General features: G+C 38.0%; 1 protein-coding gene across 1 annotated transcript in view; it reads left to right on the top strand.

Moving 5' to 3' along the window:
• shank2b (SH3 and multiple ankyrin repeat domains 2b) overlaps nucleotides 1-19,735 on the top strand; it is a 177,051-nt gene that overhangs the window by 48,252 nt on the left and 109,064 nt on the right. The window contains 3 exon segments of the mRNA XM_007887749.2: nucleotides 324-440; nucleotides 3,731-3,808; nucleotides 6,873-6,939. Coding sequence (XP_007885940.2) covers nucleotides 324-440; nucleotides 3,731-3,808; nucleotides 6,873-6,939 — 262 coding nt within the window.

Below are 19,735 nucleotides of genomic sequence, written 5' to 3'. Positions count from 1 at the left end.
TGCTCTTCACAGATATTTGCTCACAGCTTAACGCCATATGTAATGCACATGTTTGCATCTTGACCCTCGGGTAGTAGGAAGCCTCAAGCACTGACTAGCCATGAGGATCAACTGAATTGCAATCAGCTGTATGGAGATTACTGGATTGGTGGGAATGGATTCACGGAACTTAGTGACTTGAATCATTTCTCACCCGTTAAGTTTTTTTTGTGTGTGGGGGTTTGCATTTTATCTTATTTTCCGTTGCTAACCATTGTTTCTAAGTGACATGGGATAAACCCATAAAGAGGTTAACTTCAGTCGGCCTTTTTCTTTCCCGATAGGCTTGTCGTTATGGTCACGTCCAACATCTGGAGCATCTGCTGTTCTACGGGGCTGATATGAGAGCACAGAACGCTTCTGGAAACACAGCTCTGCACGTGTGTGCACTTTATAATCAGGTGAGAAATAACTATCTCGTATTTTATTGCTCATTTTACAACGGTGACAACAAAATTACATTTGTAAAGCGCCTTTCAAGTCGGGAGAATGTCCCCAGCCGCTGGACAAGTGCTAGACTTCACAATAGTTAACATTAAAACTATCAGAGAATCTCTCCCAATATATTTTTTTCAATCATGGTTAAAGTAGCCGGTGAACCCAAGCCACAAGGGTGTTAATTTCTAATAGGAACCAGAGTTGTAATGTTCTAGGTAGAAGATTACATAGAATAGTACAGAACACAAACAACTGGCCTCCACCCTCCTCATCCCCTCTCCATTCCCCCTTCTGTTTCCTCCATTCCTCATGCAAGTTAAATTAAATTGATGCTCTCTAGTTCAATCACAACCTCCAGATGATGAGCTGCATATTCCAAACACATTTCTCACCACTCTCTGCTTGACTTATGATTCAACCCTAAAATATACCTGTTATTGATATTAAGAGAATGGGACTAGTTGGATAGCTCTTTCAAAGGACAGGCACAGGCACGATGGGCCGAATGGCCTCCTTCTGTGCTGTAAGAATCTATGAATCTATGAAGATGGGTTTTGCTCGGAATTTCTTGAAGTCAGTTGAATATGAACTTTGCTGTCACAGTTAATCCAGTTGATATGTTTCTAAAATGTGATTTGAGTTGTTTGTAAAATAAAAAACAAAACTGAAACCAGAACTTTAACGGAGGAAGTCTCTGATCAGTTAGATATATAATATTGGAATATTCTGCCTGCACATTGGTTGTATTTTGTTTGCTTTTTTGCAGCATATTTCATCAGCGCTGTGTGGGCAGCAGGACTATTTCAGTAGATCTGTGGGTGGTTCGATTTAATTAGGTAGTGCTTGCTTGCTCACATATGCTTTTGCGAGCTTTAGTGTTCTTGTTGCAGTTAAATACCCTTCTCTTCCAAATTAAAACATTGATTCTCTTCCCCGTTAAAATAGTGTTTGTTAGACATACATAGGTATAGATTTGATTTTGGATTTTGAATCTCATTTCAAGACCCTTCCACTACTTAGCATTTTTTTCTTTTTCTTTTATTTGTTCAGATTAAAATGTACATTGTGGAAATTTTTTAGGTCAGAAATAGTTAACTAAGAGATTTGAGAACTGATACCGAAAAACGGCAGTGTCACTTCTCAGAGATAATATGGTAAAAGCAAATCTGGAATGTCAAAGGTACATGTTCATTCCATCTTCCTTGGCCTAACATTTCATGATCATCATTACTTGTGTACTAGTACATCCTTTTCTGAATGAATTTTAAAGAGCCCGAGGACAAGATTATGTGCTAACAATGCAACTGATATAACCCTTGAGGTAAAAGCTATATTTACGTGAAAGCAATTACTCCAGAATCTGGTATCAGGTAAGTGCAATACAGCCTGAATCTCATTTGTAATTTTTTGAACTGTTGGGAGTGATATATGTTCCATTGTTATGTGGCTCGTGCTTATATAACATGCTCGATATAAGGGATCATTTAAAGCACACCTTAAAGATAAACTGCATATGAAATCAAGCTTATATTTTAGTCAAGCGAATGATATCTGATATTTGTAATGTAAAAGTTACATCCTATTTAGGAACAGTATTAACCTTTGGTTTCAGCATTCCATTTTTTTGTGTAAGCAGCAATGTAGCTTGGTGTAAAACAAAGATGAATTACTTGCAAAGAACTAATGATGTTTTCATCCAGTATAATTTTCAGAATAGATGCAACGTGAAGAGTTAAAGCTATCACTGAAGGCACCATGTTGAAATCAAACACTGGCACAATAGCCTTTTCTGTTGTTGATTGCGCTATGCATCTCAGAACTGTTTGTAGGACATTGGTGTGTGCAAATTGGCTGCTACATTTGCGTACAAAATACACAATTACTACACTTACACTACACTACAGTAAACTGCTTTAAGATACCTTCCTGGTGTGAAAGGCGCTATATTATTATTATCGATTCCGAGTCCCTAAGTTCTGCAAGTTTCAGCGCCTTGGGACATTTTCGCGACATGAAAGGCACTATACAAATGTAATCTTGTTGTTGTTGTTCTGATCTATTCCAGTACATAACTGACGTATTGATATTATTGATATCCTTTTACCCAAACCTTCAGGATATGACCATTGAACTGGTTGCCTATCTGCTCCCCACCCCACCAATTTGATTATGGCCTCACAGGGTTCTCCAGTTCAAATTTCTCCTCTCTAAATAATAATAATAATAATAATCCTTGCATTTGATATAGCGCTTTTCACATCTTCTAGACGTCCCAAAGCGCTTCACAAAATATACTGTAAAGTGAATTGACTGTATATTTCCCACATAATTAAGAAGTAGCACAAGTAAATTATGTTACCACAAATCATGCTTTTATTTTTCAAGGAGCTTTCCTTGTAACCTATAACACTTACCAGCTTAACAAGCTTGAAAATGGACGCTGATGTAGAAGCAAAAGTTGATGGATTTCCAATTATTTTATGATAATTAGATTGTCTCTAAGTCGCTAGGTACATTGTGTAGCTTTAGTGACTGTGCGGAGTCTTACTCTTCTATTACATTGAAACATCTTGAAGCGCCTCACAGTAATTACAATAATTATGGTATGGTGACGAGAATCTAATTTTTAGCTTGACAATTTTTTGCCACAATAATGTTTAAGAGCTCTGAGACGCTACACTGCATGGAGGGCGCTATATAAGTGCATGCTGTTGTTGTTGTTGTTTAGGTCAAGGGAATTGCTGTTGTTGTGTGGATTTCTGGAAGGCATTTGATAAGGTAACACATAAGAGGTGTGTTGCAAAACCTGAGGCACGTTACAGTATTAAAGGGAATGTGGTAGTATGAGATAGCTGAAGAACAGGAGGAGCAAAGAGGTAATCAGAGATGCACACTATGGACTGAGTACAAGGTATTGGGTACAAGGAGACATACAAGGATCTACCTGTTCTCCCATATGTATGTAAAGCATTACAGATGGATTAAATGTAATATTGGTAATTTTCAGATATCTGTGGGTTTCCTTTCCTGGAGGAGATTTATTTTTTAAATAGGTATGTCGAAGTTGCTTTTAAATTCAAAAAAACAATTTCTTTATTTCTGTGCTTCGTAAGTTTCAGGAAACAAATGCCTCAATATGAAATTGTGAGAAAATGTGTGCTCAGCAATCATGTATTATTCCGTAGCAGCAACCAGAGGCGTCGGCAGGCAAATTAGATCATTAGTAATAATCTTTATCTCAACCTATTTCCAGGAAAGCTGTGCCCGGGTTCTGTTGTTTCGTGGAACCAACAAGGAAATAAAGAATTACAACAGCCAGACACCTTTTCAGGTAAGAATTTTGTCGTGATTACATTTTTTTCTAATAGAGAAGCTTTGCAGTAAACTACATCGCATGACTGGAACACCTGGGCCTGCAGGTTTATAAGGGGAGAGCCAGGCATTCTAGTATCAAATTCACCTTGTAAATGTATTGACGCTGTATTGTTACCTTGTCAGAAACCACAAGTCATTTCATTGCATGTCCAGAATTTATTGTCTTCACTCCAGCTGGCGAGGTCAAAGATTACTTTAGAGGCTTTACCTATTCAAAGAAATAGAATATTTTGGGGAAATGGTTTGGTCTAATGTGTGTAACCCTAACAAGTTAATAAATCTTTAAAGTAGCTAACAGTGTGGATAGTTGTTGCCCAGTTATTGCAGCATTGGGAGACGTCCCAAGGCACTGGGACATGTCTAAGATTGACGTCGAACTGGGGATGGGGTTGGGGGCCGAAGGGGTGGAGGGCGAGGAAGGTGAGGGGGGAAAGTTTTGGACATTTTCACAAACCACCAAGGAATCTATTTAAAGAGAGAAAGTGAACAAGTAGAATTCCTTCTAATTCCTTACAGAATTTAGTATTGCATGCTCACAACAAAATGGAAGTTAATTCTTATTCGCTACAAATAAATAAATAAATAAATAATTGTGGATTTAAATAGATACAGAACGGTTTGTGTAATTGCCTACAAAATACATAGCCATACACTTAACAGTCAGTCCTGTAAAACTCTTTGAGATATTTCGACAACGTGATACGGCGCTTTGTCAATCAGAGTGTGGTTTGTACCAATACAAATGTACAGCTAGTGTAGTATTATGTGCTGATCAAGCGTTTTGTTGAGCATTTCAGATGATGTCACTCAGCAGGAATTGACAATTTTACAGCTTTGACAAACACCTCGCGGTATGTTTTGCGCTGTAGGAGTTGTGGTTTGGAACACGATTCTGAAATTACCATCAGTTTGTTGATACATAACAGCACCGGTAACCTTCAATTCTCCCACTAAACGAGAATTACATTTTCAAAAAGAAAAAATTGAACCATTTTCAACCCTGAAACTGAATGACCTGTTTACGTTATGGGGTCTTTTGTAATATCCTGCAAGAATGCAATCTGGTTAAAGAGAACCAAAACATTTGCTAAAGTGCAGGGAGCAACGACAGTTGTACAAAACCAACCCTGGTATGGAATGAAAAAGAACTGAACGTAAATGAATATTTATTTATTCATGGCATTTTTGCATTCAGTCGAATGATTACAGATTGTTTGCAGATGAACTATGAACATGGAATATCAAATCAGGTGAACAACACATTTGAAAGGATACCTGTTGGTTATCATTATTAACAACCGGTTAAATATTCAGAAATAATGTTTTATTGATATCTAATTTATCTGCCAACATATTATTGCTCACCGGAAAAAACATTCAAAGAGAGCACCTTGCACTAGCTTCAAAATATTTCTTACATTTCTAATGTAGTTTCTAGGCCAAACAAAATAATGACAGCCGCAGACTGCAAGGTGACACAAATTAGGAATATTGTTCTGTAGTAGAGTGCTAACCTCATACATCTCTGCTACTGTAGCTTTGAATTGTTGGAAGCTGGAATTGATGAAGTGGATTTCTGTCCCTGGTTTCTGTGGTGGAATCACTTACACAAGCTCACTCGTCAATTTATGGAGAAACATTGCGGTTCTCCGAATAATGATACAGTTCATAGAAATTAAGCAGTTTCATCATCCCACTCCCAACATTTTGGCATCAGGTTACCAGAGCAAATGACTGAAATGGTCTTTGCAGGCATCTATTTCATAATCGCTGCCAAGTGTATGGGACTTGGTGGCAATGAACTTATAATGGAAAATATAAATTTAGTAATTTTTTTCATTGGGAAAGATAGCTCTCAAAGCACATCAGAATCTGAAGAGTCCTCCGCAACCCTGCCTATTCGATTTTCTTATTAGACTCATATAGTTAAGGGTGGTCAGGCTTATACTGTTGACATACAAACGGGTTAAACACAAGAATAATCAAATTACAAGGATTCTCACTACAACAATCAATAGACCAAAATTCGGTCTTGAGTGTGCTTCAGAAATTAAAATGTTCAGCTATCCCTAGCAGAACAGTAGCTGGCATGATAATATACATGCTGTCTGCAACATTGAGCCACTGATAACGTATTCGGTTGTGTACTGATTTCTGTTCAAATAGATGTATTGGGCAGCATATCAGATAAAAAGTTGAAAGTACTTATCCTGGAGAGGAATAGAAAGTGTTTTAACTGTTTTCTCAGGGAATCAATATATCAAATCAAGTAATTTGAAAGGTTCAGCTGTTTTTGAAATATAAATAGCTTCTTGAAACATGAGACAATGAGATTGCTGCACAGAAGGAACATGTGAAATGGCAAATGAAGTTCTCTAGATTGTGCTGACATCTTATTCTTCTGTGTGGGAGGAGGTCACTTTAAAAAACATTTTGGTATTTTAAACCATACAATTAATTTTGGAGATTGCTGACCTGTTTTGCGTAAACTAACTTAAGGTACTAAGATTATTATTTATTTTTAGTTACGTTCGATTATTTTTCAATAATAAAATACACTGATATTTCAAGCTATTTATGAATTGCTCACCTCACTAAACTCACTCAAATTAATTCCGAAAAACTAGCAAAAAAAATTCACAAATAACTGTCTATGGACTTGAATAAAGTTTGCTAACAAAAGTGCAGGTCTGGGACATTGGATATCCAGAACATACGATTATTCATACGGTGAATATACAATGGTTTGCGAGAATCTGTGATTTTAAAAAAAAAGTTACAAATTGATTAAATTTTTTGGAAAACGCATCTGTAGGAGTTCGAAATGATTGCAGGGCTATGGAGAGAAAGCGGGCCAGTGGGATTGAGTTGGATTACTCTTTTTGGAGTTGGCACAGACAAGATGGGCCGAACGGCCTCTTTCTGTGCTGTATGATTCTATGAAAAGGAAATTAATTGCTCAACAACTGAAGGCTCTTTGTTAATCTGTTCCTAGAATGATGTGCAATTTGTTTTCCCAGGTGGCTATCATTGCAGGAAACTTCGAGCTGGCTGAGTTTATTAAGAACCACAAGAAAACGGATATTGGTGAGTTAAACATCAATGAAACAAAGATAAATATAATGCGATCAAAGGCAAACTTGTGCTTTTGTTGGTTCTTCAGAATCAATGATATACTACTTCACAAAAAATTGTTGCAATTTATAAGTATTGATTCAGGCAATTGAAGTCACAGTGTGGATACGGGAGCAATGTGGATAGCACCATTATTGCCTTCCATTGGAAATCTCTGTTGGAATATTTTGACAGTGTTGATGCATGCAGGGATCGTAATATCTGTAAGATGGAAAGTTAAAGTCCTAAAATTTATGCAATCTTCTTGCCTGGAAGTACAGAGATTGGAGTTCAGCTTTATCCACATATTTTCAATGATTAAAACTCTACTATGTATGTAGGGAATGGTGGGCTGGGATATTTATTCTTCCAGGATGTCCAAGTCCCTTGTTGAAGTGTCTGCACCAATTCAAATATAATGTGAAGTTAACAGAGGCCCAAACAATTCCATTCCCTCCTTGACAATGGTGTTTCATCGGATGAGAAGGGATATTTACCCATTACCAAATAGGTAGGAGAGGGCCTTGATTAGTGGATTGAAGGATACTGATGAGTGGGTCATTGAGACATAGTCGACATGACCAAATGTACATGATAAAGTAGATCTGCTGGATTATTGATTCGTTGTTTAGATTCTGTGACTTGCAAACACCTTGAAATATGGTCATGCTGTCTCTATATGCCAACCTGCTCTCTGATGACTGTGAATTATTTATTGGACTGGATCTCACTGCTGAACAATATTCCAGATAACCTACTGATTGGGGGGCTCACTGTTGCTTTTCCCAACTAAACCGACTGACTTCCACTGTTTGATGAGACTCACATAGCGATGAACTTTTTTTCCCTTCCATTTTTTGGAGCTATTAGACGGGACTTACTTAGCGTTTTCTGCATCAGTGATCAGCAACATGTCAGCCAACATAATGCGGAGAATGCGTCTCATGGTAAATGTAATCTCTCTTTTATACTTAACTGATGCGTAATAGATTTTCTACAATTTTCATGGTTGTATAAATCCAGGTGATGTGCCATCTGACATTATGCTCTCAAAGCCTGTGTGGGGGAGAAAAAAAAATTGTCTAACAATTAAGCTAAAATTTTTTTTGCTTATTTCCAATAAAATTCATTTTAACACACTTATGTCTTGAGTTTTAACTTGAGACAGGTTTCCGTCGGTGCTCTTTAATGAATTAGTGTTTGTAAATCAGAAATGGCATTTTTATTCTGAATGTTTATATAGCATTAGAGTTTCTTGTTTAATTTCAATAGTTGGGATGCAGTTGGAGGTCAAGCAGAGGATTAAATGCAGTGACGAATACCAAAGTTAATCCTCGTTTGTTTCTGACCAGCCGGCAGCTGTCGTCGGCAAACAGATGAAAGACATTCGAGGATTATAAACATCTGGTGTGCAGCAGCTAGCATGGCTTCTGTAATATGGATGTAGTGGTAGTAATATTTAGGAGCTTTAGCGCTTTTATTAATTATGTTAATAACAATGTTGCATTATACTACAAGATAATAGTCATGTAATTGTTGCTTGGATAGCCTAGCTTTCTCTTTGGGATGTCGTGTGTTGATGTGTGTTCAAAGGGATTAGCTGTCATGGGCTGCACTTCCTCTTTCTGTGAACAAGGTTTGTTGTTCTCCAGTAATTCCTCGGATTTCAATGCCGTTTTGTCGTTTTTGTGAGTTGGACATTTTTATCCTAAGTTGTTTTTTTCCCTCCTGTGTTTTGATGCTGTCCCAATGGTTTGAGTTCACAAGTTCTTCCCAATTTTGCAATGAGATTGGCTCTGGACAATGCTGACTTCACGACAAAAACACCTACAGAATTGGTTAGGCTATCAGCACCATGTTCACTCGGAAAATGACAACTCAATACATCGATAAAAAAGGCAATTTGTTTGCAGCCGCCTTGGTCTCGAAGAATCAAGATAGGAAATTTGTTGACGCCTTCTATGGAACCAGCATGTGAGTTCTAAATCACATCTGTGGAACATTCCTGTTTAAAGTACTTATAAATATGTAAGCAAATAATGTACCGACAAATGTGTAAAACTGATAGATCACACACTAATGGAATGGAACATAATGAATGGAAGGTAACAGTTTCTTGTAAATATAGTTGAAACCAATTTTCTGTGTACTCTAACTCCAATACCAACTTTCAGAGATCGAGACAATTGTACGTTTAGATAGCTGAGCTGATTAACACAGGAAAATAGCAATTGTGGTTCTACGAATGTGTGTGTTTTTTAAACCTGTTTCTTAATTTTTTTTGCAATATTTCAAAATCTGGGGATAGTTAACATTGATGTATACAAGACAACATTTTTATGTTTATTAAGAGCAGGTTGCCAATCTGGTTGTATTGATTGGTTTGCACACTCCTTTCCATCAACGACAAATAGGTTTGTAAGAATTAAGTGCACTCACTGGGAACCTGAGTACATCACTATTGCAAGTATTCAAAATATTCACCCTATAGCTTTATTAACGCAATGCAAATCCAAAACGAAATTTAAAAAAAATGGTAATTGTAAATAGAAATTTTAAAAAGTCAACGCTTTCTGTTCATTGTGGTTTTTGCTGATCTCTATTCTCTTTCCTAATCTCTCTGTCCATCCTATTTTGACTTTAATTTTGCTCTTTTATAATAACTGCCTATTTTAACTATTATCTCTCCCGGTTCTTTGAAGTTTAAAACTATTTGCTTACCTGTTTCTGTGCACTCACCATTCGTTTTGCCAGTGTGAGCATTTTTAAAGTTGGCCAAGCAAACAGCCTTGAATAACAACAACAACAAAATTACATTTATAGAGCGCCTTTCACGTCGGGAGGACGTCCCAAGGTGCTGTTTCAAGATTGAAGTGTTACAGAGATGAGAGAATTAAAGTTTGCTGTGTACTCCTGTATTTTCACGTGAAAAGGCAGCTGATGACTGAGTGTGCTCCTCTGTGGCTCAGAAAGTGTATTCTTTGTGGTGCACTAAGGGTTAAAATAGTTAATCTGCAATGATATAATAAATGCACTTCAATGATTAGACAGCAGGACAGAACAACGGGTATTAATGCGATTTAGATGATAGAAGACAGAGCTGCCAATATTCATTGAAACACCCATCTATGTTTCACTACTGAAAAGGCCAACTTTGTGCACAGGAACAATATGATAGAAGAGTGAAATGGNAAAAAAATCATTAAACCTAATGTATTGCTAGGAGGTTTTGCATCTGAACAAACAAAAGCCTTCTGAAAAGAATTTGCCAGTAGAAAGGAGTGATCTAAGTTTGCGATATTTCCAGCAAAGCTCAGGTGCTATAGACCTACTTATTTCTAAGTTCAAACTTCATAAAATAACGATATTAAATACTTGTAGGATCCTACAATTTGAGGCTCTAAGTTTTCCTGGTAGCTTTCAAAATATACAGACAATGTCTACTATTCATGTTAGAGAATGCCGAATTTCTGCCATAGTTATTGTTGTCACCTAATACTTTTTCAACTATTTTTTAATATGACAGAAAAAGCACCGCCCTTCTTTAGAATTGCATTGACCCAGATTCAGTCTGACACTGATGGAGAATGATCTATGGATGTGTGCAGGTACATCTTGAAGGAGCATTTATGTGGAAACATTTTAGGTGATGTTAACAAGTGGATCAGTAGCTCGTTTTCTATGTTGGTGAAACTTTCTACAGCAATAATAATTTGTGTTTTTAATAGCATAAACTAGAAATGAGATGATAGGATTTTTCAGTATTTATGTTGTTCTTTGAATAAATTGATAGCCAAAAGAGGTTAGAAAGATGAAGACGGAAATAGAGAAAGTCTTAGAACATTTGTGGCAGCAATTTGTGGTGAATATCTTTGGCACCGATGCTATGTTTAACTTTAAGCCACCGTGGGACTGACCCATGTTGCCAGCCAACTGAATATGATTGACAAGGAAAGTAGTGAATGATGAACCCGATGAAATTGAGGTTTTATTGGATTTGCTGTTAGGAATAGAGTGAACCAGGCACAATCTGCAAGATATCCACAATGGCCGGAAGGCAATCTATTTAGTTCTCTGTTTTAATTTGGCGACTTTCTCTACTAATAATAACAAACTACGAATTCATGTTTTGGTCTGGAATCCTGAACGACACCATGTTTAAGATAAGATGCTGAAGGAAAGTTACATCATGTGAGGAATTAAGCCTGGCCAAAGACCTGGATTTACAAGGACCATTAGAAGAACTGAAATCAACTAATAATAATAATAATCCTTGCATTTGATACAGCGCCTTATCAAGTCTCTGAGATGTCTCAAAGTAAGAGTAGTGATTTGAGCAAATCATGAAGGATAAGGATCACGCACCCAATTAAGTAGCGCAGAGAATCTAAATGTCATATGCCCAGGAATGTACTGATAATCAGCGCCCTTTCATTTGAATCCTTCATGATGAAAATGATATAATTCTATCTGTGGTAATTCAAATATTCAGCAAAAGTGTGTTTTTTTTGGAGTGGGAGAAAGCCAATTGGAATAAAGAAATTGAAAAAACAAATCTGCCTTATTTAGTTAATCCATTGAATTCACCTCTTTGTATTAAAATAACAAAAGGAGTTGGTTGGCGAGAAAAAATTAGTGTGCGTAAATGTCATGGGAATGTGACAAGGAAAATAAGCAGGAGGGTGGAGAATAAAAACACACGCGTGTTTTTACCACTTTTTGAATTTAATGTGCCAAAATTACTCAGCAATTTCCCTGCCATAAAAGTAGACCAGTGCATGACATTGGAGTTCTGCAAAATGAGAGCTGCCACAAGCTATAATTATAGATTTTTTTTCAAGGCGGGGAATAATGGTCAAAGCTGTCAAGAGATCTGGGAGTTAAAGAAGAAATTGCTGAGGAAGTGACTGTTGCTAGATCAGTTTAAATGGATGATTCATTAGCATGGTTTGTATATCCTGTTATTGCCCAAAGGGATTAAAGAACAGATACTATCCAAGCTCCCGTAAATTATACAAAGATAGCAAGGAATGAATGGAAAGAAGTGTTATGAGAAACTACCCGTAATGTAATAATTATTAGCTATTTCCCGTCTTCTTAAATGGTTATCCTATTATTATTCGTGTTGAAACTAGCTGCTAAAATGATTGAATAAAGGAAATATTTGCTGAGAAGCATTTTCTACTACCGGATGGGATTTAAATACAAAACTAAATTTCTTTATATTGGGGGTGAATTAAACTGCAGTTCAAATATTCCTATAGTGAGTGTGGTTTCGTTTGATGCAAGTGGCATTTGAAGATGAAAGTATTTTAGTACGAAGATCACATAACTGATCGGTACCTTTTAAAACAAAAAGCCGCAGATTTTCAGATTTAAAAAACGGCTATTGGGAGTGGAGGAGGGATGGGAACTGAATGGGTCCAGGAAAGGTAACACCCAGCTATAGAAATGAATGAATAATAATAGTAATCTTTGTATTTGATATGGAGCTAACCATGTTGGGAGGATGTCTCAAAGCGTTTCACAGAATTTCTTTTGAAGTGTGGTGACTGTGTATTTTGTAGATGAGAGTAAATAGATGTGGGGTGGGGGTTGGAGAATGCAGAAAATGTTAACTATTTTCTGCCATAGAAATAAATAGGCTAAAATAGAAATGTTTCAAAATGTTCTCCACTTTCTATTAACCTTTTCTATAAATGTGTGCAAATGGTTTGCGAAATTAGTTCCGAGCAAACCACATAAAGGACAACTAATTTCATGCAGAGATATCCTTAGCCTCAAGTTATACAGTTACAATGTAGATTGAAGTAAACAAGACAACAGAGAACATATACCGCAAGGACATATACAGCTTCCTCAAGAAGCTTTCTAATTGATAATGCTGTAGGTAATTTCACTGTGACAAGCAGACTCTCCAACATGCCCATCAATTTAGATAGATCTTGAGGGTGAGTGCATTATTACTCCTTTTAAATATTATGTGCTGGTTTATTCTAGTCACTTTGCAGGAGTGACACTTAATCTGCCATGTGAAACATCAGTAGGCAAAGTACAGCGGCATTGGTCAATGAAGTGGATCATTTTTTATTGCTCTTTGACCCATGACAGGAAGGACAGATGGTGCTATAATTTGGCATGTTTGTCAGGATTCCAAGGAGAAATTGATTTGAGATGAGCCGAACAATCTGTGAATAAACGCTTTCTACAATTGGAAAAATAGGCATACAAAGATTGACTTTGTAGACCGGAAAAAGTTCCCTAAGTATCAGTGGTGTTTTTAAAAGGATTTCTCTGCTTAAATAATGTAAGGATGATGGTTCACCACTGGCAAAACATTGGGATTTACCAAATTTACCGAACATGCGCACTAAATTCTAATTGATTGTTTCTGACAACGGTGGAGCAATGTAAATCTGTTAAATCAGTGGAAAACCAAATGGGGAGTATTAGCTTCATAACTGAAGAATCCAGTGTTTATTGTGTTTCGCTGCCTTCAATAACTTGACAATGTTTATCATCTTTTGTGACAATGTGCAATGGTTCTGGGTCCAACCTCCAGGTTGGCATAGAAGCCATAGAACATATGACTGCCTGGTTTTGAAGCTCTGTTAAATATATGCGGTAAATTTGGGCCAACTACAAACAACTTGTTTGATGTGCTGTGTAACAAACAGTATTGGCCTACCTTTATGGGTGATGGTAGCAGAAACAGAGGGACCTGATCGCATAGATATGCACTAAAATAACTCATCATGCCCAAAGAGCAAAGTATAAAGTTCCTGCATCTCATAAGGGAAGTTGTCACTGACTTGTCACCTCACAGCTGAACAACTGACTCTGGAAACACTATTTTGCCAGTTGCACTGAAAATAGCAGCGATTTTTTTTTATATATGCCACCGGATCATTCCAAGTTGATCTCAGCCAGGAAGATGTCAGCATTAAAATACTGGCATTATATGTGGTCAATCTTGCATAGCACAGTAACTGCAGCATTATCTTGGAGGTAAATCCAGGTTTCTATCCAGTGATGCATAATTTCACATTATGCCACCGAATAAAATGTAATTTTAGCACTGTCACAAACACATCCCTGCTAGTGTCTGTTAGTACTGACGCACATTGCAGTACAGTTTATTTAAAACCATTTCACAAGATACTTAAATCCATTTTGAAAGGAGCAATGTGTCCTTTTTTTTGTTAATAAAGCGATAACCGATGCAATTTTCTTTTCTTGAATGGATTTTGTACAGTTGTCTTAATACTTAGTAATTGAGCCGCTGCCAGGGCTCTTCAGATCAGATGGAGTCACACACTCTCCTCGAAATATCATGTGCTTCATGGCTAATGATCATATACACTGCTGGCGGGAAGTACCATTCAATTCACAAGAGGTTTGGATGAGGAAGGACCTTTGGCCCATTTGATTCCGTCCCTCCCAAAACTCTAACCTCACCATCTTCCCGTTATAGCTTTTAGCTGTGTTTTTTGTATGTGGTCCACTTTGACCACTATGCTCAATGGAACAGTAATAGTGGGTGGCAGGACAATTCTGATTATAAATCATTCCGAAATATTTATAATCGTATGTTATTACTAAGAAGGTTGTTGATGGTAGAAAGGGCAGTCAGGGTTCATGTAAGCAGGCAGCACACTCATTGAAATTGATTTGAAAACTTAACTCCTATTCTTTTGGTGCTATTCCTATAGTTTGGGCCTTTCACCCTTGACAACAACCAGATTTCCTCCCCCAAAAGAGGCACAAACGCTGCTCCATTTACGAGGTCCAACATTGTGAAACTTTCTAATTTCATACCACAAAGTCCCAAATCTGGATACACTGGCAGCACTGTTTTTGGAGCACAAATGTGGAGCACAACAGAGTGGGAGGACGCAGTTTTGATCTGGCTCTCGACACTCAGTTGCTAATCTCAGCCCAGCAAGGCAAGGTGCCATTTCCCTGCAGGGACCGGGCTAAATTGGACAGAAGTTTCCTCGTAGGAACATGCTACGCTGGTGGCCAGCCAAAGGGAGCATCCGTTGGAGGTCTGAAAGCAGGCCATCTGCCTTGGATGCTTTAGCAAGATCCAGAAGTAGCAGAAGGAAAAGAAGTGGGAAGACTCACCTTTATAGGAGGGTAAACTTTCACAAGACCATCTTCAAACGAACCTCAAACCATTGGAACAGACATATTGCAAATCACCTTGAAAATAGCGAATCTGATTATTTATTGGAGGATAATCTGCCTAATTATGTCATTAGGTTTTTGCAGTGGTTGCGGGCAATCATTTGGTTCAAAACTTTCTTGAAAAATATTTCTCTGAATCTACCCACACGTTGCAAATATGCCACAAATAAGTAATACTTTTCTCACCTTTGAAAAAGTTAACAGTATTCACATTTGACTGCTACAAAAGTTAAAAGGGACTAAAAATTCTATCTATATTTTATGCACTGATGGATGCAAACCGAGATACTGAATACCCCATGGGGCACTATGGTTTCCGTGGTGATGGGGTGGATGGGGCAAGGGAATTATCTGCTGAATGGGGAGGTATGCAATTGGATGAATATTCTCCTCGATTATGTGTTGGGATCAGGACACTATGATGTAACCAGATTTTCCCCTAGGAGAAAATCGGTATTGCAGAGTGCACGGTAAGATAGGGTTCTGTGTGTTCAGTGGAAGGAACGGGATTGATGAACGAATAGCCTTTCTCATTCCCGGCTGTCTTGTGCTCTTATCAAAAGGTAATCGCAAAAAGATCTTTACATTTTTATCATGCCTTACCAAGTTGAAATTGTTTCGAAGTGCTTCGCTGGTAATTATTGTTACGTGTAATCATTGTCGAATGTAATGTCATATATTTGTACTAAACGTGACAGCCATTTCCAGCAGAAAGGCCTCTAAAAACAGTGATGGAATGAATGAGCAAATAGTTTAGAGGATTGTTGGCCAGGATGCCTGAAGAAACTCCCTTCTCTCTGTTGCAAGATGCTATTAACTGAGCCAAGAAGACAGCTCGGAGATGATTGATTTGAAGGATCTGAAACTGTGCTGTTTATATTAAGATTTTGGCCATTAAGTGGTGAGATGAACTTAAGCTTATTGCTCTATGTAGTGTATCCCAGTTCTGAAAGTGTGCGTGCATAGCTCATCATTTAAAGACACATCACATCAGCAGAGAGATTTCGAGCAGAACGTGTTCCTGTCAAACCCAGATACAGGATGCTCCGAAAATGATGCTATAACACCATTTTGTTGGCTGCGGAAAAAAGTTTGTACCTTTAATTCGACTGCAGTGCAACTCTCACAATATGCTTCTTTGTGCTACTGTACTTTCCAGGTTTAATTTCACCTACAAAATATATAGTCACTACACTTTATATAGTTTATCCTGGTGTGCTCCTGATGTGAAAGTTGCTTTATCAAAAACAAGCATTATTATTATTGTTATTATTATTTTTATTATTTCTGAAACTGTAAGAGTTAATGTGTGGCAGACCAGAGCTTTGTATCACCCATCAAGTCATTGCACTGTCATCTATTCATTAACCTTGTCAGGGCAATTTACCAGACAAATGCCAAGCAATTTACTGCTAAAGAGAATGTGGTTGCAATGACAAAACTGTTTGGCAAATTGTTTTTGGGGAGAAGGATGAAAGTGAAGTGAAGCTTAAGAGCTGTGTCCCATTTTCTTTGTCATCATAACGTGTTCGATTTCGGTGCCATTGACTTCAATAGATCGTGTGTTTAACGACAGTGGGGAGGGAGAGAGGGTGGGGAAGGGGAGAGGGATGGAAATTGTCAAACACCTCTGTGAAGATGGTGCACTTTTGGGGAAAAAAACACAGCAGAAAAATGTACAGCTTTTGACCATATTCGGGGAAGAACACAGCCACTTCCAAAACCGTAGGAGTTTGGATGCCATGGAGCTCGAACTCCCACTCATTTAGAGCAGGCAGTTTCTACCCTGTATACAGCAGCCACAATACTTAATATATGTTAATAATTGTACTGCAGACGTTCAAATTAAACAATTCTCATCAAATTTTATTGCTCAGATATTAATCGTATGCTCCAGAAATTCCGGATTAGCATCACAGAGAAGCTGTGGGGTTAATTTGCATTGATGGTAAATCTCGCATTCAGCATTTTTCATGCCGCAAAGATTCCCTCAACTCAACCCCGGGCAGAAGACCCTGAAAACAATTGTTGTGTCTAAACTTCCGTCTAATCTTCTGTCTCAGGTCAGTTCTGCTGCCCCAGGCATTTTGAAAAACTGTGTAAACCAGAAATTTTGAATCGGACTGTTCTGATCTGAGGTTCAGTGGTATGCAATGTGGTGCGTTTTCCAGCTCAACTGTAAAGGAGAAGCTAATGCATGAATAATGCTTACCGGTGGCTATCACATAAATGGAACCATTACCCCCAATCCAAAGTGAGCAGAAATCCAATCTTTTCAGGCGTTGGCCGCAGGGGAACAAATTGGAGGAGGTAACACAGCAATGAAAACGTGAACACTACTTTGAGACTTTATTATGTCAAAGTCAGAGGAACTATTCACTGTAATATTGATCATTGTAGGCAAGCAAACAACCAACTAACCAGTATATTCTGTGAAGTGCTTCAAGACGTCTCGAAGACATGATATGGCTCTATATCAAATGCAAGGATTATTATTATTATTATTAACCAGACAGTCAACATTTAAAATGTTGCTGTAAATAAGTTGCCGGATTTGCCCACGTAACACTCTGATATGGGTTTGGGGTTGTTTGACCCTCTGCTGCAGAGGGGTCAGAAAGGGGTTACTGGTAAAAAAAATTGAATAATCGATTCCATGGAGTGTGGGCAAGTGTAAATACTGTAAATTGGGTTCTGGTCTCGTCAATCCACTTTAATGAATTGAAAGTGGAACAGAATTGTGCTGAATTTCATTACTATTATAGTAACTTTATCTTCCCTAATTATCCTAATTGCCATTTAGTTATTGCTTGAAGACGATTTTCTAAGACAAATTGTATCGGGAGTGAACACAGGTGGACTGGCCTAGATCTCGTCTGTACTGTCAGCTCTTGAAATTGGGATGTAAATGTCTTTGTATCAGAACCTGTCATCCCTTTCCTTATTGAGTGACAGGATGTGGAAGAAGAAAGTAAAAATAAAACCTAGCTGAGCATGTCAATCCATCTATTCACATGCTCCCCCCCCCCCCCCCCCCCCCCCACCCTTGAATGACACTTGTTCTGACACAATCTTGTCTCTAATATTGTTCTTGTTATCTAACCTTGCAGCATTGGGCATCAGTCAAATGAATAATGCTATGTCAGTTTATGCTGACCGCACCAAACACAGTGCCCTGACATCCTTTAGAAGTTGAGAGTACCAAGTACATTGGATTTTATGCATCGCCTGCACATTTACAATGTTGCTCCAGTTTTGAAACAACTCAAATGCACGGAATCCACGTGCCCAGTCACGGTGCTCAGTGCGTAATGATACTGCTTTTCATTGCAGTGTTCCTCCATTGCAAGACCAGTTCCTCTCTGGAGCTGACACGAGTGGAACCACTTTGGATTCAAAAAACGCTCTGCGTGAGGGGTTGCTGTGCTACATTTCTTGCTGCTATGAACAGAAATATAGTGTGGCACAAACAGAGGAACAAGGAAACCACTATCGAAGAATAGAACTTACATCCCATTCTCTGTCATTCGCACATTGCTTTTGTTCTGGATTTGTTTCCGTTCGGTATTTTTTTTGTGTACTGACGTGACAAAATTGGGGGAAGGAGAATGGGGAGAGCAGGGAAAGGAGAGAGGAACTATGTGTTGGAAATTCGAGCAGATTTCAACTTGCTCAACTCTATGGTCAAGTCTACTTCTCTACTAAATCTGGATTAATCTGGTTACCTGTTTAAACATGATTATATAAACAAGAACAAACCTTGCAATTTCATCAGTTTATGAAGCTGTCATCCCTTTCCTCAGTGACTGACTCTTTCATAAGAAGGGTCACTAAAAATATCAGCCGTTAATCGTTAAATAACGAGTCAAATATTTATTTATTGTTAATTTAGGACCGTTCTGCGAGAAAGGAATTAGTGGAAGCCTCTGTCTGAAGATCAGCCTCATTAAAGATCACATTGCCATTTTCCTTTACAAAGCAAGGTCCAGGCTAGTCCAATAAATCATGATGACATTGACCTGATTACAGCTTTAATAGATCACAGTAGGACAGGTGCTACTTTCAGAACCCCTGAAGCAGAACAAATGCATTTGCAAAAGTTGGTGATCGTTCTTCCGTGACCTTTAAATATATAATTTGCCTGCCACTACCATTCGGAATTAAAATGAGGCAACTCTCTTTCAAATTAAAACACAAACGTTGTTGCACATTAAAATGGTTGAGGCGATCAGTCACACATTAGAAGGGTGTGTACCAGGACGGTGTCTGAAAATGTTCCACTTATGGGAACCACTAAAGTCTTCGATCATGTCCAATAATCAAATTGATAATTGGCAGATATATGACATGTTTTGGGAATAATGTCTTGCTATTTTGGCAGTGAATTTGCTGTTGAACATGCAGCGTAAACAGAGACAGTGTTAATTTTCATTATAATAATCCTTGCATTGGATACAGCGCCTGATCATGTCGTTGAACGTCTCAAAGCGCTTCACACAATATACTGTAAAGTGAATTGACTGTGTGTTTTGTGGGCGAAATGTGCTGGGGCTGCATCAGATACCTGGAGCAGGTAATT

This window comes from Callorhinchus milii, unplaced genomic scaffold (assembly GCF_018977255.1).
Source record: "Callorhinchus milii isolate IMCB2004 unplaced genomic scaffold, IMCB_Cmil_1.0 Scaffold17, whole genome shotgun sequence".
Lineage (NCBI taxonomy): Eukaryota > Metazoa > Chordata > Chondrichthyes > Chimaeriformes > Callorhinchidae > Callorhinchus > Callorhinchus milii.
The sequence above is the reverse complement of the archived record's forward strand: the minus strand, read 5'-3'. Positions and strand labels throughout refer to the sequence as shown.